At 46.9% G+C, this 26,948-nt stretch overlaps 1 protein-coding gene across 1 annotated transcript; it reads left to right on the top strand.

Annotated features, from left to right (window-relative positions):
- The first annotated feature begins 11,020 nt into the window (after positions 1-11,020).
- On the top strand, positions 11,021-26,417 carry LOC308188585 (C-type lectin domain family 4 member D-like). The gene is made up of 6 exons (XM_080577758.1): positions 11,021-11,677; positions 14,145-14,261; positions 16,839-16,931; positions 17,453-17,604; positions 17,829-17,962; positions 18,927-26,417. The coding sequence occupies exons 1-6, from the start codon at positions 11,611-11,613 to the stop codon at positions 19,072-19,074; spliced, it is 711 nt and encodes a 236-aa protein (XP_080433884.1). The 5' UTR covers positions 11,021-11,610; the 3' UTR covers positions 19,075-26,417.
- Positions 26,418-26,948: the final 531 nt, after the last annotated feature.

Genomic DNA, 26,948 nt, shown 5'->3' with positions numbered 1-26,948 from the left:
AGAAGTCTTAACCTTTTAAGCCAGATATTTGAGTAGCGCCTGTAAACATTGGTTCCTTTCGTCAACTATGATAGAATCTGTGGTGGCCTGGAAAGAACACCTCTCTGTTTCTTCAGATCTAAGAGCAAAGCCGTTATCCCTTTTCAGTGAATATGGTGGATATACGGCTGGGTGGGTTCTGGCAGTGAGGAGGTGAAGGGTCCCGTCCATGTACTATGGTGAAGCTTGACTAACTTTACAGCAGGTACTTGCAGTGAGAAGGGGTGAATAGACTGGGGTTATTTCTTCACAGTAAGAGGAGTTTCAGGTAAAGTACATCTATGGGAGGTGCTGGGATATAATCGTGCTTGCGGAGTAGAGAAGTGTAGATAATTGGAAAACAGTTCATGAGGAAGAGCGCTTTGACCTCTCTGGAGATCTTTCTGATCCCCATGTCCTTCCTCACAGCAGGGCCTGCTACAGTGCAACACCTTGACGTGTTCTGTGCAAATCCTCTCCCTTTCTCAATGGCCTTCACCAGGAACAGTCTTTCCCTCCCCCTGGGTCTGCATGGTAGAAAAGTTGGCTATGACAGTAAGTTATTGGTGAACTTACTTTGCCTGTTACCAGACTGGTGGAATCTTCCATCTTTTCCTGCACTTTCTGTTGCTAGTGTTTTCTTCTAATCTAGCTTCTGCTGGATGCAGGCTGCTTCAGACATAGTCTCTGATGTTGCAAACAATAGTTCTCTCTAGATGAAGGATTAAGACCAGGCCTTTAATATGAATCACAACATCAAGCAAATACACTCAGGTCTCTGGGCAGAAGTGCCAGGAGACCTGCATGGATGAACACAGAGCTCCTGACCAAGCTTAAACAGAAAAAGAAGGCATACAGACAGTTGAAGCAATGACAGGTAGCATGGGAGGGATGCAAAGACATTGTCTGAGCAGCCAGGGATCAGGTTAGGAAAGCCAAAGCCTGTTTAGAATTAAATTTGGCCAGGGACATCAAGGGCAATAAGAAAGGGTTCTATAGGAACATTGGTGATAAGAGGAAGACTAGGGAAATTGTGGGCCCTCTCTAGGAGGAAACAAGAGACCTGGTCACCAGGCATATGGAGAAGGCTGAAGTACTTAATGACTGTTTTACTTCAGTCTTCACAGACAAGAGTTCCAGCCACATGGCCTGGGCCCCAGAAGGCAAAGGCAAGGGCTGCAGTGATGAAGAACCAGCCACCGTGTCCCTGCCTACGGCAGGAGGTTTGGAACTGGATGATCTTCAAGGTCCCTTCCAACCCAAATCATTCTATGAATCTGAGCACTCTCTCCTGTACATTTATGATGTTCAACACAATGGATCAACTGCTGTCTTTGGGCAGCTAGGAAATGTGGCTCTCCATCTGAGAGGGGTGGTGATCAAAAGGGAGGAAAGTCCATGCTTGTGTTTTCCAAAGGGGAAATGGACTGTAGTGGATAGAAAGAGCTGCTGCAAAGACACTAGTGTTTAAAAAAAAAAAAAAAGAAAAAATTAAAAAAAAAGATCCCAGTGTTGTGTGGTTATTGGTTGTCTTTTTTATTTATTTTATTATTTTTGCAACTGCTGTAGTTGGGATGAGATGTGACCATTTGTCCCCTAGCCCCATTAGTTTTACATTCTGTGATTTATAACTCGTCTCACTGCTGTGCAGTAACTGTTCCTACTATAGCCACACAAAACGGATTGCAAGCACAAACCTTTGAGATGTTACAAAACTTTCTTGCTGTATATAGACTCCAAAAGAAATGGAAATGAAGAGATGTCTATTGGAGGAGATAAATTAAAAATGAACAAAGCACACAAACACACGTGCAAAACATAGTCTTTGTGAGCTTTGGTGATTGGGGGAACAGAATCTGAACATGAAGTGATCTGTCCTGTTAAATCAGCATAACCATACAAAACTCCAGGAGGGAGCGTAACTGGGCTGTTAATGAATAAGAGCAAAACAGTGTGGCCCACGTAGTTAACACGTTTTAATGTCTCATGGCCTAGGCAAGCCACTAGGTGCTTGTTACATTATGTGAACAATAGTTTCTCAGTCTAGACACTGTGTTAGGTCTCGCCCAAGTTAATAACTTTGTCCATGTTGATAGTCAGGAAAAACACATTGCAAAACGCAAGTGTTATTAACAGTCCGTACACTTCCAGTTTGGTAGCTTAATTTTTTGACTGCCATTAACTATAGCGCTGTGTCCATATCCAGACTCGGCCTGCTGTAAAAATATTCAGTTAAGCTGCCTCTGAGCTTGGAAAGATCGATCAGCAGCCTGTCTGTAGTGACTTGAGAGCAGAGCTGTGTTTGTCCAGCTGCCACTGCTGGGAGTCTAAGGTGAACTGCTGGCATCACTTGTGTCTGGGGCAGGCCAGCCAGGTAACTTGCAGTAGCCGGCCTTTCCTTTCCTTTTCTTTCCTAGGTGTCATAAGATGGCAGCAGCACTACACGACAGGGTGGAGGCAGCTGGCTTTCTTAGGGAACAGAATTTTTAAAACATTTGAAGCAGTTTGAAGAGGCATCCACTGAAGGCGGTAGTTGCCTGTATCTTGCGGCCTCTGTGTTGAGAGCCCTGCGCCCCAGGGATGTAAGGGGGTGTGGTGCTTCCTGGCGCCCCCAGCCTGGTGCACAAGCCTGGCTGGGTTGTTCGTACCTGCCACCACGGAGTGCAAGCTCAGTCTCACCTGTGACGATGTGCTGCCACCTGCTGCTGATTCCCTTCTTTGTAGATCTTCTGGTAACCCCTGCCATCGGCCACCTTCTCCACGGGACCAGCTGAACTCCAGTCAGTTCGGGCAGGGGAGATGAAGGCAAACATCCAATGGAACCTGCCTAGAACTGGAGAAGTGCTGTCTGCAGAGAAATCACGCCTGGCATCTGTCACCAAGAACATGCTGACTCCTGGGTTGGCTGCCTGTGGGGACCTCCCCAGCCGGGGGAGACCAGTGTCTGAAGGAGGCACGTGTGCACTCAGGCCAGTAGGTCAAAAGAGAAGGAGATCGGCAACCATAAAATGCTAGCACAAGGAATTTCATGGATCTGCTTTGAAATTCCAGAGCAGATTTGGGTGACTGCAGAGTTGTATTGGCTTTTTTTTTTTTTTTTTTGAATGCTTTCCTCTGTCCAAGAGCAGCTCTGCCTTCGTGCCCACCAGTATCATAACTTGTCATTCAAATGATTTCTTGAACAACATATAATTGACCTCCGGTCAAGTTTACTAGAACACAGTTTAAACGTTTTTTCCTTAATCTCACTTGACAGTTTGGCCGTAATTGAAATTATATCTTCCAAGTGCAGAAATGTTATGCTGTCCTATTAAACTCTGCACTTCGGTGCCCTTTGCACAGTGTAGGGCTTGGAACTGAGATGTCCCAGGGCAGGCACTTACCCCCTCTTGTGGTCTGCCAGTGCATACACATACGTGCATATGTGTTTTTTTTTTCCCGTTCTTTTTTTTTTCCTCCCCTGAGGTGAAGTCTAAGCACTTGTCCATGAACACTGATTAGGGTGTTATGAAGACCTCCTTCAAGGATGTGTGGAGATGCTAAATCAGTAGCGCTACACAAAAGGTTGCTTTGGTTAGTAGCAGAGACAAGGAACTGAGCTCTAGGGAGCTGCAGTGCCAGGAAAGTTAGGAAAGCAGTAGGAAGGCATTTTTTTTGGAGAACATTCGATATGGGGCTAGAGATATGGCAGGATAGGCTGCATGTCTGGCCCAGAGTTAGGGGCTGATGTCAGTAATACCTAACGTTGAAATCAATACCATGGGTATATGTACAAAAACATGCTTTGAAACTACTGCTGCATACTTTTTGGATAGAAGTACGGAAAAAGTCCTCAAGTAATATATTGCATAGAGGCAGGGTTTCTGTAAGCAGTGAACGTACCCTGATCTAACGGATCATGATCTAACTTCAGGAGCAGCTGTGCTTAGAGAAGCGTTTGAACAAAATACCTCCAACCTGTAGTATTTCACAGCACAACTTTTGCGCTAGGCTGTGATGAGGTGAGTCCCGTGATGGGCCAGCAGAGTCTGACGAGGTGTCTGATGAAGAGGTTTGATAAGCTGTGGGGCACACTAAATTCTGACAGCAACCCTTCAGCTCAGAAAGGGCAGAGGCCGCACCCGTTGTACAAAGACCAGCGTGGTGTGCTGGAGTTCCTTCCTGGTCCTAAAATGCTAAATACACAAATAAATATGAACTGGAGGCAGGGTTTAAAATACGCAAGCCACGGTGCTGCAGGCCGGTGTGAGTCAGCAGGGAATACTTTGCCCTACATATCAATCCCAGCCAGCAGCACCACGCCTGCTGGGATTCAGCAACAGAAGGGAGAGGCCCTTCACCCTGAGTCCACAGTGGGTCCCATGCTGGTGGCTGCCATCTGGAGTGCTGTTTACTTGCAGTCCTTTCAATACGCCGATGCTGACTTCAGTGCCTTAGTGTGGCAGAAGTAGGTGATGCAGACACCTGGAGGGGAACAGAAGGTGCCTTTCCCCATCTGACTGTGTTGCCATCTACCTCATGAGGAGACTCCTGAACATGGTTGAACCCCTGAGTGCCACAAAGCAGAACTGCAGCATCTGAAGGTGTCCCCAGGATCGTCTGATATGGAGGGTAAAGAAAAAGGTATTTTGACATTGGCACTCAGGGCACTTTGACTGATGTCATCATGAGACCTCAATTGTTTTTCTGGAGAATCTGGAGAGAGAGGTCCCAGTCGACTGGAAGCTGACAAACGTTGTTTCGGTTTTCAAAAAGGGCAAGAAGGAAGACTCTGGTAACAACAGGCCTATCAGTCTCACCTCAATGCCTGGTACAATTATGGAGAAGATTATTCTGGGAGTTACTGAAAAACACCCGAAAGACAACGCAGTCATTGGTCACAGCAAACATGGGTTCATAAGGGGAGGGTCATGTCTAATAAGTTTAATTTGCTTCCATGACAAGATCCCCCAGCTAGTTGGCCATGGGAAGCCAGTTGATGTAATCTTTCTGGTTTTCAATAAAGCTTTCAATACTGTCTCTCACAGTGTCCTTCTGGACAAAATGACCAGAATACAGTTAGATAAAAGCATAATAAGATGTGTGAACAATTGGCTGACAGGTCAGGCCCTGAGGGTTCTTGTAAATGGGGTTACATCAGGCTGGCGGCCAGTCACTAATGGGGTTCCATGGGGCTCCATTTTAGGGCCAGTTCTCTTTAACGTTTTCATAAATGACTTGTATGCAGGACTTGAAGGTATATACTAAGTAAGTTTGCAATCAACACTGAATTGGGAGGAGCTGTTGACTCCTTCGAGGTAGAGAGGCATTGCAGAGAGATTTTGACAAATTAGAGGTTTGGGCAATCACCAACAATATGAAGTTTAACAGGAGCAAGTGCTGGATTCTGCACCTGGGACAGGGCAATCCTGGCTATACGGACTGACTGGGGGACGGGAGGCTGGAGAGCAGCCCTGTGGAAAGGGATCTGGGGTTTTGCCCAATGGTAAGCTCAATATGAATCAACATATTGAGCAGCCTGGCAGCCAAAAGGGCCAACCATATCCATGGGTGCATCAAGGACAGCATTGCTAGCTGGTTGAGGGAAGTGACAGTCCTGCTGTACTCTGTGCTGATGTCGCCTCATCTCGAGCACTGTGTGCAGTTTGGGGCACCATAATGCAAGAAGGACATAAAACACTTGGTGTCCAAAGGAGGGCTATGAGGACGGTGAAGGTCTAGAGGGCAAGATGTATGAGCAGCTGCTAAATTCACCTGTTTTGTTCAGACTTGAGAAGAGGAGACTGTGAGGAGGCCTCATGGAGGCCTGCAGCTTCCCCACGAGGGGAGTGGAGAGGCAGGTGCTGAGCTCTGCTCTCTGGGGACAGCAACAGGACCCAAGGGAACGGCATGGAGCTGGGACAGGGGAGGGTCAGGCTGGGTGTTAGGGAAAGGTTCTGCACCCAGAGGGTGCTTGGGCACTGGGACAGGCTCCCCAGGGATGTGGTAATGGCAGTAAGCCTGTCAGAGTTCAAGAAGCATTTGGACAATGCTCTCAGACATATGGTTTTATTTTAGAATGGTCTTGTGTGCAGCGAGGTATTGGATCTGATGATCTCTTCCAACTCAGCATATTCTGTTATTCTGTCATCAGCAGGCAGCTCTGACTGATGTTATCAGCCATGTTATAGAAGGGCGTGTGATGGCTCTTTGTCAGATCCCAGCAGACTGCACTGCTCTCACATTGTACCCAAAAGCTGGAGGAATCTGGCTCCTCTGCAGTAAGAATTTCAGCATCCTACCTCTTCCACGCAGCCTGGTAGACAATGGGATTGCTTATTGCTAGATCTCCTCTAACTAGCCAAATCACAGAATCATAGAATCATTAAGGCTGGAAAAGACCTCCAAGATCATCTGGTCCTACCATGCCCCTACCACCAAAATCAACCACTAAATCATGTCCAAATCCCTCAGGAGGTCCCATTGCCTGACTCTCTTTAATTAGATATCTGTCATCCCTTACTAGCTGCTCCATGCTGTGCCTTGGGGCCTCACTCACCATGTTTCACTGGCTTTTTATGCCCTTCCCTTGGCTGCAAAGACTTTTCTTTCCCTTTCTTCTCTCCAATTCTGCCCTAGGAAAAGAGCTAGGTGCTGAGATGACTTGGGGAAGGGAGGGAGGACCAAGAGGGTCTTTATGCATTTTTCTTCACTATTCTTGGTGTTTGATTTGCTTTTCTGTCTGCCTCTGAAATTATTTTTAATAAGTTTTTCTTTGAGTGGCATTAATCACCTCAGCCCACCATTTTGTGTGTGAAGCTAGGGTTGGGGTTGTTCCTAAAATGCATTGTTTCACTACCCATTTCCCTAAAGTGCATTGCTTACCTACTCTGGATTCTGTCTTCCCTTTTATCACCCTGTCACTCAGTCTCATTCTTCTGTCATTCTTTGCAACTGGCTCTTACTTTTACTGCCCCAAATAACTTGGTATCATCAGCAGACTTTGTAATCTCATTCCTCTTTGCCATGTTTTTTAAGGAAATGTTAGCACGTGTCCTGTTACAGAGCTGGTAAGAATTCTGTAGGTGCTTTCCCTCCAGTGAGGGAACTGACCATTTATTCCTACCCACCTTTCCTGTTTGCTCACTGTGAAAAGATCTGCTTTCTTATCCTGTAGCTGCCTACTTCCCTTAGAAACGTTTGCTGAGGAATTTCACTGTAAGTCCTCTGAAGTCCAAGCACCCAGATTATTCTTATTCATATGACATTGACCCCTTCAAAGAACTATGAGAAGCAGGATTTCTCTTTACAAAGGTTATGTTGAGTCTTACCAAGTAGGTCATACTTACACATATTTATGTTAATTTTATTCTTTTCTAATGAGTTTTATTAACTTGGCCACTACAGATATTAAAACTTTATTTCCTAAGTCTCCCTAGACTTTTTGTTCCCATTTGGCATGTTTTTTTGCCATGCTGTAATTCATTTATTAAAAGGTAGTTTAAGGCAAGAGATCAACCACTCCCATTAGCATGTTTCACTTCTGAGTTTCTTGGAAACCCCTGGGATTATCTTGTCCATACCTGCTAATACCATGCCTTTTCCAAAATCACTTTTCTTTTGGGCTGGTCTTTTGGTTCAGTCCCCCCAAACCAGGTCTTTTTTGTGGTACTTTCTCCAGTTTCTTCCACTGCCATTGCTGTTGCAAATAATTCATTAACTTTGTTTCAATGTCCTTGTTCTCTTTGACCCTTCCTTTTATACCCTGATCTTCAGTTGCCCTCAAACCTGTGCAAAGCTTTCTGCTTCTAGTGTCTGTGGGAAAGGATTTATTGCCAGTCCTGATTTCTAGTTCTGCTTGTTGTGGTTTCACCTGGAGGTCACGATCCTTTCAACTTTCCTCATTTGTTTGCAAAGTCAGCTTGTTGAAGAACGCATACTGACAATTCGCCTGGATCTGTCAGCTTCCTTTTGCTTTTGTCAAATCTTCTGAGGTGCTAGGTATTTCTTCACTCAGGGGGTGGTGAGGCACCGGAACAGGTTGCCCAGAGAGACTGTGGATGCCTCATCCCTGGAGGAGTTCAAGGCCAGGTTGGATGGGGCCCTGGCAAACCTGATCTAGTGGGTGGCATCCCTGCCTATGGCAGGGGGGCTGGAACTAGATGATCTTTAATGTCCCTTCCAACCCAAGCCATTCTATGATTCTGTGATTCTATGATTCTATGTATTGGCTTTGGGCTGTCAGTGTGATGTGCCTGTGTAACCTCCATGCTACCTGTGATAACTTAGCTCCCTCAGCTGACCCCCTCAGTTCTAACCGCACTGTAACAAATGTCTTACTTTCTTGCAGTTTCCGCCACAGTTGTGCTCAACTTCAAAAGGGATTTTTTGGGGGGGAAAGTGTGGGATCACAGCTTTAGGATTCAAAATCCTCTTTGTTCAGTGAATTAAACTTTCACCCAACTGGATCAATTTGATTTTCAAAAGAAATAAGGCACATGTAATGAGTCCTGTTTCCTCTGCTGTTAAGCAGACCTTCTTGTTAAATTGGGTGAAACTGGCTGTGAGGTGAAAGGTTGCATATACTACCTTACTCAAAGTTCATTGAGAGGTAAATGAGAAAGAGCATTAGTGCTTCTGCTGCCTTCTGTGTGGGTGCTCACATGGCTCCAGAGCAACTACCTCAAATCAACAGCCTCTGAAAAGATAAGGATTTGTGGTGAGCAAACCAGATAGGAAGGAGCTGGGACTTAGAGGTATGTGGGAGTTAGGAGTGTGGGAGGTACCTTGAACTTCTGAGTGGGCCTAAGATGAAAGAAGTCTTTGGGAAAATACAGATATTGTGGGAGGACCTGGGTGTACTGGGGTGGGGAACACAGGTGGAAAGGGAAGGGCAGAGCTCGAGGGGGAATGCAAGGAAATAAATGCAAATAAATACAAGGTTTTGCTTTTTTGTTTGCTTGTTTTCTTAAGGTTTCAGACTGGTTAGTATGATATTAATTAGGCTTCATTTTTCTGCAGAGAGCAGAATTAACTGACTTTTTTTTTCCCCTTACTTTCAGCCCCATAGCTACCACCTGGGCTCAACTTCCTCTGTCTCCCACACAATTACTTGCCATCAGCGCCTATCAAAGTCCAAGCACAAATTTTATCCCCAGGAACATCATCTCACAGGAGACCAGCACTGTGCATTATGCATTATATTGCATGGAAGCATAGTTCAGGGTTGAATTTTGACATCAAGCAGAAACTTTGATGGCTGAGCAGGAACATTTGAGTCATCTTCTGATGTTTGAGTAAGATCCAGTGCGTCCTAATAAACACAAGAACTAGATCCTGAATTTATATCTGAAATGCCTCAACTGTGCTTGGAGATATGTTTCAGCTTCAAAAAACTCATGAAGCGACACTGTAACTTTCTTCCTTGTCTGCTGATCATATTTCCCACTTTTTTTGGACAGCTTAAAACCCTTCCAGGAAGTAAGCCTTTTTCCACTAGAAACAGCGAGTCTTTTGCAGCTTGGGCGGGGACAAGGAGCAGGCAGAGGATTACTCAGAGGATTACTGGGGAGGGACTCTTTGTCAGGGAGTGTAGTGACAGGACAAGGAGTAATGGCTTTAAACTAAAAGAGGGTAGGTTTCGATTAGATATAAGGAAGAAATTCTTTACTATGAGGGTGGTGAGGCACTGGAACAGGCTGCCCAGAGAAGTTGTGGATGCCCAATCCCTGGAAGTGTTCAAGGCCAGGCTGGATGGGGCTTTGGGCAGCCTGGTCTAGTGGGAGGTGTCCCTGACCATGGCAGGGGGGTTGGACCTGGATGGTCTTTAGGGTCTCTTCCAATGCAAACCATTCTACGAAATCTCGACATGAAATTTGAGAGCAATCATTTAGGTGTACATAAGTGCGACAGCAGGGCCCAGAATGAAGACAAAGAAAAGAAGTGAGAGGATGTTGGGAAGAAAAGCAGGCAGCAAAGAACATCTCAAGGGGCCAGGCTGTCCTGTATCTGCTTTTCTTGTTGTATAATGGAAAAGTCACTGTCTTTGCACACGACAGAAAAAGGAGAAGTGAAACTAGCTCAATACACATGAGACATGATGATTTTCCAGAAACTGATGGAAAGGAAATTCCCTGGTAAAGAAATCCATCTGTGTATGCCCCATTCTGTTTAGGGGCAGTATTTCTCCATAATTTGTTAAAATGTCCACTACATCACTCCCTTGCCCTTTACCTTCTCCCACATTGTTCTTCTCTGTTGTTCTTCTTTGCACTGCCTTGTCTACCCTCCACCTCTGTGCCGTGTGCTCTCCATGCTAACCCCCTGAATGCTAGCACATCTTTCTGGCCTGCTTTGAGAAACTTGCTATCAGCCAGACTAACCAGGCAAAGCTTCCTTCCTCATCCTTCAGGCTGATTCCTGCTCCTATCTGCTGACTGAGACCTTCTGACCATTTTTTTCCAGGGCAAACTGAGTCATTTGCATTTCTTCTCAGAAGTCTTTCTGATTCGGCATATACCTCAGCAGCCATCTCCCTTAATTAGCTCCCCCCAACCACTGCCCCAACTTGAAATCAGACTAAGCAGTAACCTGACCATTCTGCCCCAATGTAATAGAAGGTAAATGGACACAAATGACAGTGGTGGAGTAAGAAATATAAACAAACCCTTTTTAACCTCTGAACTGGAGTCTGATTCCCTGAAGTGAGCACTGCTCTGCACTTCCACAGGCTGTAAATCCGGTTGTGATAGAGTGTTATCTGTCTTTGCTCTTCCCAATAACTTCTCAAACCATCATCACTTCTAAAAAGAACCTTACTTTTCTTGTCCCCACATACTCCTAAGACGTTATCTGTTTCTCCATTGATATTTCAAACTTTTGATTGTTTTCCATTCCTCTTTGTAGAGGCTGCAACTCCCAGTCTCTCCTCTATAGGAACAGTTCATTTGAGATTTATTCTAATGCTAGCTGCCAATTGTGGCTGACTTCCCAGGATGAGGCAAGGAATGGAATATTTGATGTAGCAAGTGCAGCTTAACCACAAGAGACAACCGAGGGCAGAATACATCTTATATTTCACTGTGCTGCAGGTTAAACTGGGCTAAGACTTGTACTAGCTGCAAACCTAAAGGAAAAGATAGAATTACTAACAGACAAACGAAGCAAAACATAAAGATAAATGAGGGAAATAAATCTTAAAAAAACAAACAAACAAACAACAACAAAAAAACACGACAAAGGAAGAAACAGGAGATCTTAAACAGGAAACCTATCAGCTAGAAACTGAGACTGGAATTTGAGGAAGGAGGAGTGCAACTTCCTTCTCAGTCACTAAGTTCTCATTTTTCTTTTCTTTCTCACAGTGCCAGGGCTGATTTTCTGGGCTAAAAAACCAAAGATTTGTTTAGAGTAGTTCTGAGCTCCCAGCAATTCTCATGTTTTTGCCATTGCTTCCAGTGTTGAGCATGGATGCCTTTGACAGCCAAAGGATGAATGAGCAATAGAAAAGGTTCAGCAACTCAGTGGTGTCTTCCTCTGGATCCAGGGACCTAAAGGGACAAGCTTTTATAAAACAAAACTATAAACGGGGATCGGTGAGCACACTGTGATTAAATGGAATCAGAAATCACCTATGCCGAAGTGCAGTTCAAGAATGCATCACCAGCTGAAGAGGTTGAAGGTAAGGAACTGGTGCTTTTTTAAGGGGAATGGGACCTCAGAAGGAGGTGGACTGAAGAACAGGAAACAGAGTTTTTTCCTTCTGGGACTCTGGTTCATAGTTTGACAAATTGATGAGACAGATCTGCCACTACAAGAGCAGGAGACTGAAGGAATTTTAAAGTAAGATGCTAAAGGAATGTCTACAAGAGGAGAGGTGGGGATTGTTAGGTAGTCAGATTTGCAGCATGAATAAGGATGATTACTGACAATGCAACAGTAGATGTCAGGTGAGCATTCAGTAAAGTATTTGGGCTCCCTTAGTCCACTGGTTGCAACACCAATGAGCGAGAGTCCAGGATGGGTGCTGCACAGTAGAAGTGCTTAATCCTGGTATGGTGCAGGTGGTAGCTGCCTCTTTACATGTTATCTAGGCATGTCTTGGATGAGAAAGTTATTTTTGGACAAATATCTAGTACCAAAAATAGAGACTGTGGTTTATTACAATCTGATCTGTTACAAAGGTGGAGGTGCTTCCATGTCAATGAATAGCAGCAAATGAGCCCAAGCCCTGGCTGCTACTGCTCTTCCTTCTGACAAAATGAAGCTGCAGATTTTTGCCTGTGTAGAGACCATTAGAGAAAAATGTAGAGCAGGCACTTGTCCTCCACACCGTTTTGAGAGGTGGCACTGGCTGCAGAAACATACAGCCCCATGGCCCTTTGTTTATTGAGAAACGGTGCATGGAGAAGACAGACTTAAAACTTAAAAGGAGAGATGGACTTGAACAAAACACATTGAAATACACAGGGGAAGAATTATCTAAGATCTGGAGGAAGATCCATGTCTACTGCTCCTGAAAAATAATTAACACACCAAACACATTTTTATTGCTATTTAAAAAATCATGGTTGTAAAGCAGTGCCTTTACTAGGCTTTGTGCAAATTCAAGGCATGTCCACATCAGTGTGCATACTGTACTCATTATGTCACAAGTAGGAATACACAGAGGTGTAGATACTCTGTGCTTGCCTCATGGCTTCCACCATTAGGTACAGGACCCTACACAAAAGTGGTGAAAGTATATATATATGTAAATGAATAAATAAATAAATAAACTATTCCTGCTACTAAGGATATTAAATTGCCAATTTACATCTTTACCTCCATCTTACAAGAGGCACCAGCTCCAGATTATTCCTTGCCTGCCCTGAGGCATGAGTAATGGCTGGATTCCAGGTCATGATCCAGGTCCCTGTTTTCAGCACAGACATAATCTGGCTGGAAACACATGATTTGTCCAGGGAAATCTGAGTCCTGACTGCCTGTGAATGTTTTTTCTGATAATGAAAGATGATGATTTTTCCCCTGCTGTAAAAGCCTCCCCCAAGCCTTTGGGAAGTAGTCAGAGGGCTTCCTTGAATAGCAGCTTCTGAAAGTCTTGCTCACTCATCATGTCTGGCAGGCACATGGGGTGGCTGGCAGACTTGGGAGTTTCATCATGAGCAGTGAATGAGGTCTCTCTAAGCTTATCATTAATATCGGTCTCTTCAGAAACTTCTTCACTCTTGTTCTGCAGTGAGTGCTGCTGTCTCTTCACCCTCCTGTTTGTCCTGGCTTGTGTACTTGCTACAGCCTAAAACTGTCTCCTAACAGGTGTTTGCTTCTCCTTCCCTGGGACCCATTCTCCTGCCTGCTCCCAAACCTCCTTGGCACTTGGTACAGCAATGTCTAGATGTCTAGACAAAAGTCAGGCTCCGGCAAGTGTGAATCTGAGTGGGATACTTTATGCAGGCTGCTGGACACGCACCTCTGTTCTCACAGACACCCAGCCTGGCACAGCCAAGTTCTACCACAGAAAATCTCCGAACCCTGGCTTGGAAACCAGAGAGGGAAGGGGCTTTTCCTAGGAAGTATTTTTTTTTCCTCTTCTGTTGATTCTGTACCATCATACCTTTGCACATTTTTTGTTCCTTGCTCTTGTTCAGCTTACACCAGCCTTCCCATACACAGAAAGTCCAGAAAGCTGAAATAGAACTAAAGCAGGTATAAAACATATTCTGTGGAGAAGTTCGCGTGAAATCTTCATGTGAATGTCTCAAATACCATGGATAGAGCAATGCTGCATTCAGTAGCTTTGAGGTCAATTTGGAGACACATGGCTTCAGTCCAGACTTTGAGGCCATGTGAAGGCTTCACCCCCCATTGCTAGCAATTAGCATTGGTAGCAATTACTACTGCTAGCTCACAAGAGTCACTGGGGCTGTGGACACTGGTGCTGAACCTGACCATCTCCAGAAACCTAACCTGCTCCAGAAGCCTGACCTGCTGCAGAAATCTGCTCCTCTCTCAAACTGTGTAACTTGCCATCAGAACTGAAATTGCGTTTTTTAGAGCAGTTCTTCCTTGAGTTGTACACCATTGGTATGTGGGCTGACTGAAGCATGTTTGACTGTGCTGTTGTGTTTGGTACATTCCTTCACTTGTAGTACCTCAGAAGAAGAAGAAGCAGGAGCAACGTACCCAGACATATCCTCCATGGCTCCCGTGGCTGATCTCATTGCTCCTCCTCTTGGTCTGCGCTGCCCTTGTTGTTGCTCTCCTAGGTGAGTATGTGCAGGCTGGTGACCAGGAGTTGGGAGAGAGGCTTGGGGGATGTGCTGGGAGAAGGGTGGAGAAATCTGTCAGCAGAGGGGAACTTCTTCCAACCAGAAGGGAGATTCAGTAACTGTGTTCTCATGAGAAAGGGTGCAAACCCTATCATCAGGGAGTTTTTACGGGGTTGTGGTTGGAGAAAGATATTTCTTATTACCCTGTAACCCTTCAGGGAGCCTCATCTCTGGACAGCTTTCTTCAGCTTCTTCCCCTACCTCTTTCTTCATTCTTCTTAGCCTATGGGCAACCTCAAAGGCTCACATTTGAATTTCTCCACTGCATTCACAGTTCCCCTTCTGCATACTTGTTGCCTGTGCAGAGAACTGTTGTGAAGCAAGTCTAGCTGGCATCTACAGGCCTCACTGAACAGTTGCAAACTCACACCCCTTTTAAGTGTTTGTGGCATTTCACTGGAATAGTTCAAAAAAATGATTCTTGCACACACACCGGAGATTATGATCACTGGTTCAATCTCATTTTCTGCTAAGGATCATTCATGGCATGTTTACACACATTGTCAATGTAGGTGACAGAAGGTGTGCTGTCAGGATATATTGCTGCCCTTCCTTTATTGTCCTTAGTCCCCAAGTCCCAGCATTGCTATGTTCCCAAATACATAACTTTTCACAATAGTTTTTTGAATTTTTGGGGAGGCTTTGGGTAGGCTGTTAGAATCTAATACCACCTGGCCTTTTTTCTTTTCTTTTTCTTTTTCTTTTTCTTTTTCTTTTTCTTTTTCTTTTTCTTTTTCTTTTTCTTTTTCTTTTTCTTTTTCTTTTTCTTTTTCTTTTTCTTTTTCTTTTTCTTTTTCTTTTTCTTTTTCTTTTTCTTTTTCTTTTTCTTTTTCTTTTTCTTTTTCTTTTTCTTTTTCTTTTTCTTTTTCTTTAGGGATTCCACATGGAAGGTTTAATCTTTAATAGCAAATTCCCTTATTTGAAGTTAGTTGATGTTACATATGATTTTGATGTGGCAGAGGGACACAGCAATGTATTTAATCAAAATACGAGTACAAATCACACGTAGAAAAGAGTAGCAATTGCAACGCACAGTTGAATCACAATATAAATGTGACCCCATTACCAATCTCTGCCATCTGTCCACCATTGCAACACTGTGTATCCCCAGTGACCAAAAAGGAATATATGGGTTAAAGCCAGCTCAGGCTCACTGCTCTCCTCGGAGTTGTTCTTCTTAGTTGTTCGTTTTCCTACACTGTTTTGGGCTGAGCTGTGCATACCTTCATCCCATGCCAGTCTGGCTAACTTAGGAAATTATTGCCATCTTTTTGATCTTCTGAGGGGTGAACAGTTACTCAGCTGGTCAGTTCACTCAGCTGATATAACTGGTTGATTCACTCAGCTAACTAGGGCAAAGTCCACTCTCTGGTCCCATTTGTGCTGAGATAAGGTCACCTTTCATTGCAACGGCTGTGGTCAGTCACTGCAAACATTCTTCCCCGAGCTTTGTAATTGCCCCTGCCCAGCTCCTCTGAGCCTTCGTCCATTATAGGAGTTCACTGATCGCTCACAGAGGTCACTATGATTACTCTGCCCTCCTCATTAGTACCGTTATTTCTAAATGACACAGCTGATGAAAATAGACATCTCTATTGTCAATATTATCTATATTATCAATATCCCTGAGTGCTTGAGTTGGTGACAACTCCACAGTCCTTTGGGCTGTGAACATGGCCTGCTGACACCAGTCACCACCACTATATTATTTCCCATGAGCCAAATAGCAAGTCCCAAGTATTCCACCCTGGTTTCAGTAGTGAGAGGTGTATGCTGTTACCTTCACCTGGACTGTCTTTGCTGCTGCTAAAACAGGCCCATCTAATGTGTTTCTCATCCAAACTATTGCTGACATCTATGTCTAGCTTAGGAAGAGAGAAACGGTGTTGCTGAAGTGCTTCTTTTAATCCACTGTTTGTAAAGGGATTTAGATGGGTATCTCCACGGTAAATGCCTGTGGTCAGGTGGAATCAGTCCCACCCTGTGCCATGTTCTCTGTGTTATCCCCTCCCAGTGGTCCCTCTGCTCTCTGACATGGAAGATTGTCACTTTCTTTCTGTGAAGGCAGCCATACCACTGTTTTGGGCTTAGTTTTCTAAGAGCCATGGAGCAAGTAACCCCACACCTTCACCTCCATGGCATCCAAGGAAGCCTGAAGTCATCTGCTCAGTGCTGGGACAGACTCCAATAACAAACCACAGGCTTCCTACAGCCACCTGGGACTGCTCAGGTGGGTCCCAGGCTTTGTTGACTAGGTCATCCTGGCTAGAAATTGTCAGTCACTGAGTGGAGGATCCTTGCAGGCAGCTGTGGGATGCTGGGAGCAGAAATGCTTGCTCCTTTTCCCTGACAGAATGTCAGTTACCACTTGAGAACCTGAAAGAGAGAGCCAGAGGAGCAGTGATGCTGAGTCAGTGCTTGGTGGGGAAATGCATAAAAAGGTGAAACACAAAAATGGTGTGGGAGAAGCACGGAGAAAGTGGTAACCCTGCCTTCTTTTCTCTCCTTTTCCAGTCACTCACATCTCCCGCAGTTGTGATGAGCCCACAGCCCTGCAGCTGAACCTCACAGAGTGGCACTGCATCTTGGCAGTGCCTCAAGGCAAAGGTCAGTAGTGCTGGCTAGGATGCAGGAGGTCTTTGGAATGAGGATGGTGATTACTGGGGTCTGCTCTCACAGCAAGCAGCAACAGGAGCAGGCTCCAGGGGAGAGATGTGGGGAGAAAAAGGATTTCCTGCTAGTAGCCTAGGGGGAGGATAGGTCCATGTTAAGAGTATCCTAGGAGGACAGGGTGGGTGTGAACACACTGACAAGAACAGAAGGGATAGTATCATACAGTGGCGCAGGGAAGATTAATAATGGAGCAATAATAAAAGTGCAACTCTATTCAGGAAAACAAGCAATATTCCCTGCTGCTGCACCTACAATCTTATGGGAGACTGTACAAGGAGGAGTCAAAACAGATCACCAGAATGGCTTTGTCTTTGTCAAGGCAATACCTGAGAGCATGTTACAAGAATTACCATGGATTTGTGTACAAAGAGCTGTCTTCTGATCATACCTCAAAACAATTTGAAGAAATACCTGCATTATCCTTGTTGTATCCTCTGTGGTCTCTCCCTGCACAGGGCGAGGCTGGAAGTGCTGTCCAGAGGGCTGGAAACGCTTTCAAGAAAGCTGCTATTACTTCTCAGCTGATCAGATGCCCTGGGATGAGAGCCAGCAGAACTGCAGTGGGATGGGTTCCCACCTGGTGGTGATCAATACAAAAGCAGAGCAGGTAAGTGCAGGGCTGAGAGAGGGGCAGAGCAGCCTGGAGACAGGAGTGCCAGGCCTGGAGGGGCCTCAGCCCCTGCTGGCTCCTGCAGTGGAGGGGGGATGTCCTTGCTGCACCCACTCAGCACTGGCTCCTGTCTGCCACCAGCTGCACCCCACTGGGACTCCTGCCACCTCCCTCTGTTCAGTCCTGAACCTCATGGACGTTGTACTCTCTCTGATTTCCAGGCTTTCCTCTATAAGCAAATAACACCAAAGAATACATACTGGGGAGAAGGAATCAATTTATACATCGGTCTGAGGGCACAGGAGGTGGGCCAGTGGCACTGGACAGACCAGACTCCCTATAATGTAACAGCAGCGTGAGTATCCCATGACGGAGAGTGTTTGGTGTGGCTCCAGGTAGTGCAAGAGGGTGGAAGAGATGTGAGGGTGTCTGATGAGCATGAGAGGGATATGCCATGGCTGTCTGTGAGAGGACAATGATGGAGCAGGCAAGGGCTTTGTAGGATACCAGGTTCCCACAGATCCATCCATGCTAGTTACTGGTTAGCGATAAATTATCTGTGACATGACCATCGGTGCTGTAGGCATAGAAGAAGCTGCATTTCATCAGGAGAAAGAGTCCTTCATACATGACAAGCCTTGCCTGACCTCCGTACTGCCCCACCATGCATGTGTGCAGGTGTAGGCACGTGGTCTATGTGCCTGTATGTGTGCAGGTGTAGGCACATGGTCTATGTGCCTGTGTGTGTGCAGGTGTAGGCACGTGGTATATGTGCCTGTATGTGTGCAGGTGTAGGCACATGGTATATGTGCCTGTGTGTGTGCAGGTGTAGGCACATGGTCTATGTGCCTGTATGTGTGCAGGTGTAGGCACATGGTCTATGTGCCTGTATGTGTGCAGGTGTAGGCACGTGGTATATGTGCCTGTATGTGTGCAGGTGTAGGCACATGCTGGGCCAGTGCTGTGATGCTGCAGAAGCGATGGGGCGCTGGGAGAGATCTCCAGGGCTTTGCTTGCAGATGTTTCTTCTGGAAGAGACACATCCTCTGCTGGCTGTGAAGTGCCTGGGGTGAGTTGTGGTGAGCAGCTCTGCCCACCAGGCCTGAACAGATCCCTGCCGTGTTGGTTCTAGGAAGAAGTCAGGTTTCCATGTAAGACTGCAGCCAGTGGGATTAGCAGAGTGAGAGGAAGGGTACGACTTCTGTCCATCAAACAGCATCTGGAATTTCTCCCCTCCAAGCCTTGTGTTCCACGTGTGGCCTTTTCCAGCAATGTGCTTGCAGGGTGCACAGGGAGTAACATGTCTGTCTCTGTCTCAGGTTCTGGAGGCCTGGGGAGCCAAGTAATTCGACTAATGAGATGTGTGTTGTAATCCATCACGAGAAACAAAATCTCCGGAACTGGAATGATGTCCCATGCAGCATCCATTCTCATCGGATTTGTGAAACTGCAGCAGTCACTATATGATGGAGGAATCCTCATCCTGAGATTAGCAGCGAACTGGGAACAGCAGAGGGCTGTGTTGGGAGGGGTAGGGGAGCCTTGGAGCCTTTATCTTCCCTGTGCTAGGTGAGATGATGAGACTGGGAGTGATGTTGCTCTGCATCCAGCATCCCCTGTGCATATGTATTTCTGAAAGTACGATGACCCCTGAAGTGGAAGCAATAAATGCTAGAAGAACTCTGCCTGTGCTTTCTCAGGCTGACCATCCCATCCCATGGTTGGTGAAGACAGATTTGGCAATGGAAGCTCCAGGCAAGCATGGCAGGTGAAGGGTCGTTTCTGTGAAACGGGCCAGTACCTTTCTTTCAATGCCTTTTCCTCCACGGGACTGACACACGAGGGTTCAGGGTCATTAAAGCAGTTCCTGGCCTCTTTTGTCATCCTCTTCTCTCTGTGTGGGTCTGGCAGCTGCTGGCTGAAAAGAGGTAGAGCTCTCCAGAAGGAAGAAGATGCAGGAATGCAAGAAGGATGTTCAGAGCTGCTATTTCCTTTGTCTCCTTGAGAAGAGGTGCCTGCTTCTTGCTGGGTCATAGAGAGTCCTGTTCAGCACTGGTTTTGCTGAACAAATACTGATTTCCTGTAAACCAGAAAATATAATATTACACCAATGAAAAAGGCTCCGGGCTCACTCCCCCTCTGCCTCTTTCCCTTTCCCTCTCTATGCTGAGGTATTTTGCATATGCACATGCTTCATATCGAGCATGTTGCTGTGCCAGGAGGGAGCCATAGCTGAGTGCTGCAGTAGAAGTTGCGTACACCCAGTGAGTCTTAACGCTTCAGAGATAACCTGTGTGTGTAACGGACCTGTTGCACGCAGCCAAAGCTCTGGGAGAGACCAGGCACAGGAAACCAGCTGTGGGGTTATTATATGTTGCCATGGCTGAAAGTCTTACCTGTGAGAGAAAACCATGAGCATGTGCCAGGAGTCTAACCTGCACATGGTTGACCAAGTGTGAGGACATGGCCCCAGCAGCAAAATAATTAGGTCCCTTGGTCACCCTTCCCACCTCAGAGCTAATCCTGGACTCAACAGATGCAACGGCCATCCTGGGAGGCTGACAGCTCAGTGGACCCTGTCAGGGCACACCTGCCCAGGCTAGACGACGCTGGAGAAGAGGCAGGAAGAGGCAGGGCGGCTGCTGCCCATGAGGGTCCCTCCAGAAGTGCAATGCATATTGCCTTCACTTCCACCTGAGTCTTGCTGCGGTCCGTGTACCCCTGTGGCTCCCATCCTTCTCCACCCATTTCTGTTTCCTGGTCCCTCTACCCCCACCTCTGTTTGCCTCAGGAAGCATCATCTGCCTCGGTTCTCCCAAACAAACTGTGCCAGTTCGCCATGAAGTGCTGATGTGCATCTCCTGGCTGTGTTATTCTGTCCTACCTATGAATGTGAACTGTCCCTCTGTGTCCCAGTGGAGAGGAGAATTTGTACTGGAGGAAAGGTGGCTGACCAGGAGAGTTGGCTTCCTAAACCAATCAATGGGAGTCGTTCTGCGGGTGGTGGCAGAAGCTGCCAAATCCCATATCCCAGCAGACGCAAGGCAGCTGCAGTTCCACGTCCTTAGGTCCAGGCTGTAGCGAGGCTGAGTGTGTACACCGAATAGGCACAGATGCACACATTCACACAACGTGTATTTATACAGGTACAAGTATACATAGCATGCAGACAGACAGACAGATGAGCACTGCTGAAAACCACTGACGCAAACGTCAGCAGCAGCCTCACCCTATTACCCTCTCTGGCTGATCAGGGTGAAAGCTTGTCCATGGAAAATATAAGCTTACATTTATACAGTATGGATCTCTCCAGCAGCTAGGCTTAGTCATTGAGTATCCAGTAGTTGGACCCTAGATTCCCTGGTTTTCCTGGTTTTTACACTCTGCCTCATGCATTGACACAAAGGGAAAAAGGTCTCTCTGGTAGCTGGTCAAGACTTCTGGTCTTCACAGTAGCAGACCCTCAGAGCCACTGGTCTGCCCAGGAGCAGGCCTGGACACCTGGGCCTCTGCTCCATTCTCAGTGAAAAGGTTTCTAGGGCTCCTCTACCTGGCATTGTTCCTTTGCTCCTTTGTGTTTGTGGAGAAGAACCTGTAACTTCATAAACTAACAGGCAGGAAGATGCTGGAGTCCTGCTTCTGAAATTATCAATCCCCACTGGTTAAAGAGGATATTTCCACAGGTGTACTACGGATGCTTGTAGGGATTTGACTTAATTCCACAGGGCACTGACAATAAAGCAAGGCAAAATGAAGCACTGTCACAGACAGATGTCAGAAAGCAGTATTCATTGGAGGCCTCCGGCTAAACCCAATGCTCTAGCTGTGAGCAGAACAGAACAATATACTTCTTTCCCCCTATGTCATGCATCTGAAGTTAATACACCTCACCTGGAGACCATTGTTTAATGAGCTGTTTCCTCCCCTATTTAGGGAGTTTAAAAGGGCCAAATTCACATCAGCGGGCTTTTGTTTTAGCATTAGTGGAATGTAATAGCCCACACTTTACCTCCTTTTGAGCAGACGCTGAAAAACTAGATAGGGAGGAAAATGAACCCAGTGGCGGTCTGCCTTGGTGATCTGGCTTCACCGTGTCACTTCTCAGAATGGCCTTCCCTGAGAGCTCTTGCAAAGGAGTCCTGGGGTGAGGCTTTCTTCCTGAGACACGCACAGTCTGAGGTATCATAGACCCAGATCCTGCCTTGGCCATTTCAAGAAGGGTAACCTGTGACAGTACTCTCTCCTGGCCCTGCACGTAGGGCCTCTTCACCTGCAAGCTGGAAAGCATCCTGTGCTGTGGCACAGCTCCCCCCCAGCCCCATTCTGGGAGCCTGGGCTCAGGTCTGACTGGAGGGACCTCCTTGTCTGGAGTCTTTAGCTAGGTTCCCACCTGTTTCTGCCAAGCAGGACTCTCACGCTGGGATAATTCTTAGCACGCAAGAATAACAAGGAGCAGTTTTCCTTTCTTCCCTCCTTCAGCAAAGAGCCAAACCACCAGAGAGAAGGTTGAGAGTGCAGTGGTAAAGCTGACTGAATGTGCCACAGCCATTGAATGACAGAGCTGAACCACAGTTCCTTCTGCTGCTGTGAAGAGGCTGTGGTGAGCAGCTCCTCCTGCCAGGACCAAACACGGCCCTCTTGTAGAAAGGCTGTAGAAAGAAGGCAGGTTTCCACATGCGACAGCTGCCAGTGGGATTAGCAGAGTGGGAGCACAGAGGTGAGTTTGTGGATGAATCAGCTTCTGGAAGGGTTCATCTCCGTGCCCCTCTGAGCCCTTGGCCAGCAGGTCCTGGACCTGGTTTTGCCCTACAGGATTCGACAGAGCATGCCAAAGAGTAGCAAGTCCTTGTCTCTGGTTCTGAAGGCCTGCGGGACTGACTAATGTGAACAATGAGACATATCTTGTAAACTACCAGAAGGCAGAAATACAGAAGAAGTAGAACAGACTCCCACATAAACGAGAGCCATCGTCTCCAAATTTCTGAAGCTGCAGCAAAAACTGTCTGGTGGAGGGAGCCTCATCCTAAGTACACCTGAGAGACCATCCATGACCTGACAGGAACACAGAGGATTTTTGTGGAGCTTGCAACTTCATTCTGCTCAGTAGGAATGTGTGAGTGGATGTAATACGGTCACACGACTGCTGAGCATCAACCTTCCTTCACCCTTCCAGGCTGAACAGTCCCAGCTTTCTCAGCCTCTCCTCGTATGGAAGATGCTCCCAAACATGTATGTTTGCCTTTTCAGGACATAGGAAACTTCCATCAATTACCACAGATGGTCAAAGACACTAGCATTGCAATGACATTGGCCTTTTCCTGAACCTTCTTTGGACACGTGGTTAGAGGTTCGATATGCTGCCTGGGCATCAAACTGCAGGGACCAATGCAATGTTGTCCTCAAGACTGCGGTGACTCTTCAGACAACAGGCCGTGTTCCCTCTCCGTCTTCTCGGTAACATTCACTCTGTGGCCTTCCATTGCTACAGAGTGCAAGGCTGGGTGTGCTGCACAACAGGCTGGAGATGTTTGCAAAAATGCTGCTAGTACATGTTGGCTGAGCAGATGTCCTGGAAGGAAAGCAGTGCCTTTTAGTGGCTGCTGTGCCTTTCAGTGGCCTTGGCAAACTGCACTCTCCTAAATGCTACTGGGACTCTCAGGGCTGTGGTGCTGTTCTTTAGTCCTTGAAAGCACAATGTAACCAAACACATTGGTAAGAACTTCCCATGGGATTCATTCTCTCTTTCTGTATTGTCACAGATGGTGGCACTTGCTCTGTGTTTTCTGCCTCTTGCTTTGTTGGTATTTCCTTCTTGAGTGCTAGCTTACAGTTGGCAGTTGCAGATAAGTCTTTCCCTTCAATTCATTCTGAACTCAAGAAAACTGGAAAGCAGGATCCCCAGGGGCTTCAAACTGATGCAGGAACTGCCAGCGACCTCTGAGGATGTGTCAGCTAGATCCATCAAGTTCATTTCTAAATGCGAGCACACCTGCTGATCTTTAAAATCACGGAATATCCTGAGTTGGAAGGGACCCACAAAGATCAATGAGTCCAAGCTGCACACAAGACCACTGTAAAATAAAACCATATGTCTGAGAGCATTGTCCAAATGCTTCTTGAGCTCTGACAGGCTTACTGCCATTACCACTTCCCTGGGGAGCCTGTCCCAGTGCCAAAGCAACCTCTTGGTGAAGAACCTTTCCCTAACATCGAGCCTGACCCTCCCCTGTCCCAGCTCCATGCCGTTCCCTCAGGTCCTGTTGCTGTCCCCAGAGAGCAGAGCTCAGCACCTGCCCCTCCGCTCCCCTTGTGGGGAAGCTGCAGGCCTCCATGAGGCCTCCTCACAGTCTCCTCTTCTCAAGTCTGAACAAAACAGGTGACTTTAGCAGCTCCTCATATGTCCTGCCCTCTGGACCCTTAGCTATCTTCATGGCCCTCCTTTGGACACCAAGTGTTTTATGTTCTTCTTGCATTATGGTGCCCCAAACTGCACACAGTGCTCGAGATGAGGCGACATCAGCACAGAGTACAGCAGGACTGTCACTTCCCTCAACCAGCTAGCAATGCTGTCCTTGATGCACCTGTGGATATGGTTGGCCCTTTTGGCTGCCAGGGCACACTGTTGATTCATGTTGAGCTTACCGTTGGGCAAAACCCCAGATCCCTTTCCACAGGGCTGCTCTCCAGCCTCCTGTCCCCCAGTCAGTCCGTATAGACAGGATTGCCCTGTCCCAGGTATGGATTCTAGCACCTGCTCTTGTTAAACCCATGTTTGCTGTGACCAACGTCTGCATGGTCTTTCAAGATTTTTTTCAGTAACTCCCAGAATAAACTTCTCCGTAATTGTACCAGGCACTGAGGTGCGACTCTCAGGCCTGCTGTTATCAGGATCTCCTTTCTTGCCCTTCTTGAAAGCCACCACAACGTTTGTGAGCTTCCAGTCAACTGGGACCTCTCTCTCCAGGTTCCCAAAACCATTGGGAAATGATTGAGAGAGGTCTCACGATGATGTCAGCCAGCTCGCCGAGTCCCTGGGGACGAATCCCAACAGGCACCATAGACTTACATGAATCCAGCTGGATCAGCAAATTCCACCTCTGCTGTGTCTGTGTCCCACTTTGTGAGCTGACCATCCTCATCAAGTATCGGACCAATGTTTTCTCTGGTCCTCCTTTTGCTGTTAGCATATCTTACAAAACTCTTTTTATTGCCCTTGCAGTACTGGCCAGCTTCAACTCTAATTGAGCTTTGGCTGCATGAATTCTCTCCCTACAATGGCAAACAGCAACTCCGTAGTCCTCCCATGTCACCCAACCTCTCTTCCAGTGGCCATCCACTTCATTTTTCTGCCTAAGCTCTAGAAGAAGGTCCCTGCTCAGCCAAGCCAGCCTTCTGCTCCACCTGTTTGACTGCCAGCATTCTGGAATTGCCTGCTCCTGTGCTCTTAAGGGGTGGTACTTAGACACTGACCAGCACTGCTGGACCCCAGTGTCTTCAAAAGCAGTCTTTTTTAGTGCTTGGATCTCTGCCATATCTTTTCCATCCTGGTTCAGGCGGCTGTTTGCTCGACAGAGATCCTCTAAAACCAGGCACTTTTGATGCTCCCAGCATGTCATTTTCCATGTTGCCACCTCTCAAACAGGAGATGCAACCAATTCCCTGTGTGGTTTGATTACACAGAAAAGCCGATGAAGGTTTCTTTTCCAGCTTTGGGCTTTCAGCTTCCCAGACCACGAGTACCTCTGAGGGAAGCTGCATTCTGTGGCTCCTCCTGCAATCCTGAGTCATGCAAGACCCCTGTCGCTGCAGTATTTTCTTCTGTTCTGAGGCCCTGGCAACTCTGCCAGGTTGGAGCATCTATAAGCAGGGTTGGATGCCATGGGCAGGCATTCAGCTGTCATTCCTGGCGGTAAGGGGTACGGCAAGCACAGGCCCACAGCTTCAGCAGATGCGTGTTCCCTTGTGCTTCCTCACCGGCCCGTGGGTCAGCAGACTGTACGAAGTGGTGTGGACACACACAGAACCTGCACCAGCAGCAGGAAGCCCCTGTAAACAGGGGAACCCACACGCCCAGAAAAGAGGATGTGTTCTCGTAAGCCGCACTTCCCGCAGCAGGGGTGAGGGCAGGGTCGGGAGCTTGTGCAAGTGTGTGTGTGATCACACGTCGGGGCTGAAGTTCTGGGGGCTTAGTTGCAGGAAGCTGTTTAGAAACCCAAAGCTGTTTATTAATATGTTGTCAATCCATAATATTCCTGATGCTGATCCCAAATATAGGGATCGTGGGTTGCCATTAACTACGTGTCATTAATGTACTGCTTCAATCCTGATTAGACTTAAGCTGTGTGAAATGAGCAGATTTTCCCTGTAACAGTTCCATACCCTCTGCGTTTTCCTGCCTGATCAGCCACCCTCACCACACCTCCCATATGCACAAAGTCAGGTATATTACAGAGCAAGAACAAAGAGCACACATTCTCATTTTGGGGCATGAGTGGTACAATTCATCTTTGTTACCAAGCTTTGTTCTAAAATCTCATTTTAGAATCTCTCACTGTGCTGTGAACCCAGTAGCAAGTACCTTCCGGTAGCTAATTCCTTCTATGACAACACCAGCAAGCACGTTTATGGACCGTGTTCCCAATGCAACAGCACTGTTGGGATGGTCTGAGCCTTTTGTGCACAATAAAAAGAGTCTGCTTTTCTACACACAGTTTAGGTTTGTCCTCTTTTACAACCAGCTGTGTGCCCTGCTCTTCTGAGCCTTTGATGGATACACTTATGCTCATGTCGTTAGCTATCCCATTTCTTCCTCAGCACATGCATGTCTGCCTGCCTCTTCACAGGGAGAAAGCTAGCTGATGGGGTGTGGGAGAGCAGTGTCTGCATGCCCACACCACTCAGCTCAGAGTGCAGCGAGGCCCAGCAGGGCTTCTTTATCCTTAGGGATATCCTTAGGGATACTTACATCCTCCAGAGTTTTCAATCAAGTCACCCCGAGCAGTGCTAGAAGCACCATGTGTGCCTTACGTAGGGGTGAGAGAGTAAAGCTTCTCAATCTGTAACAGGCAGGGATGCTGACATGATCTGGTGATCCCTTCTGATCTCCGGCTCCATAACAGCAAGTCACATGCAACCCCTCCTCTCTGCTCAAAGCACCATCCTTTTTCCTCAGCAATTAGTCAGAAACCATGTTGGCAACTTCCTGTGCTCTGGGTTACTGGGCTCAGGCCTTGCATGGGGACTTGCCCAGACTGAGCCACAGATGTGCCTTCCTGGGGTGTTCTGACTGCTTTTGTAGGCCCTTGTGAGTGTGTTTATTATCCCTTTGTCAGGAAATACCA

This window comes from Anser brachyrhynchus (genome assembly GCF_964034855.1).
Source record: "Anser brachyrhynchus genome assembly, chromosome: 1".
Taxonomy (NCBI): domain Eukaryota; kingdom Metazoa; phylum Chordata; class Aves; order Anseriformes; family Anatidae; genus Anser; species Anser brachyrhynchus.
Note: the sequence above shows the minus strand (reverse complement) of the source record. Positions and strands in the feature narration are given on the sequence as shown.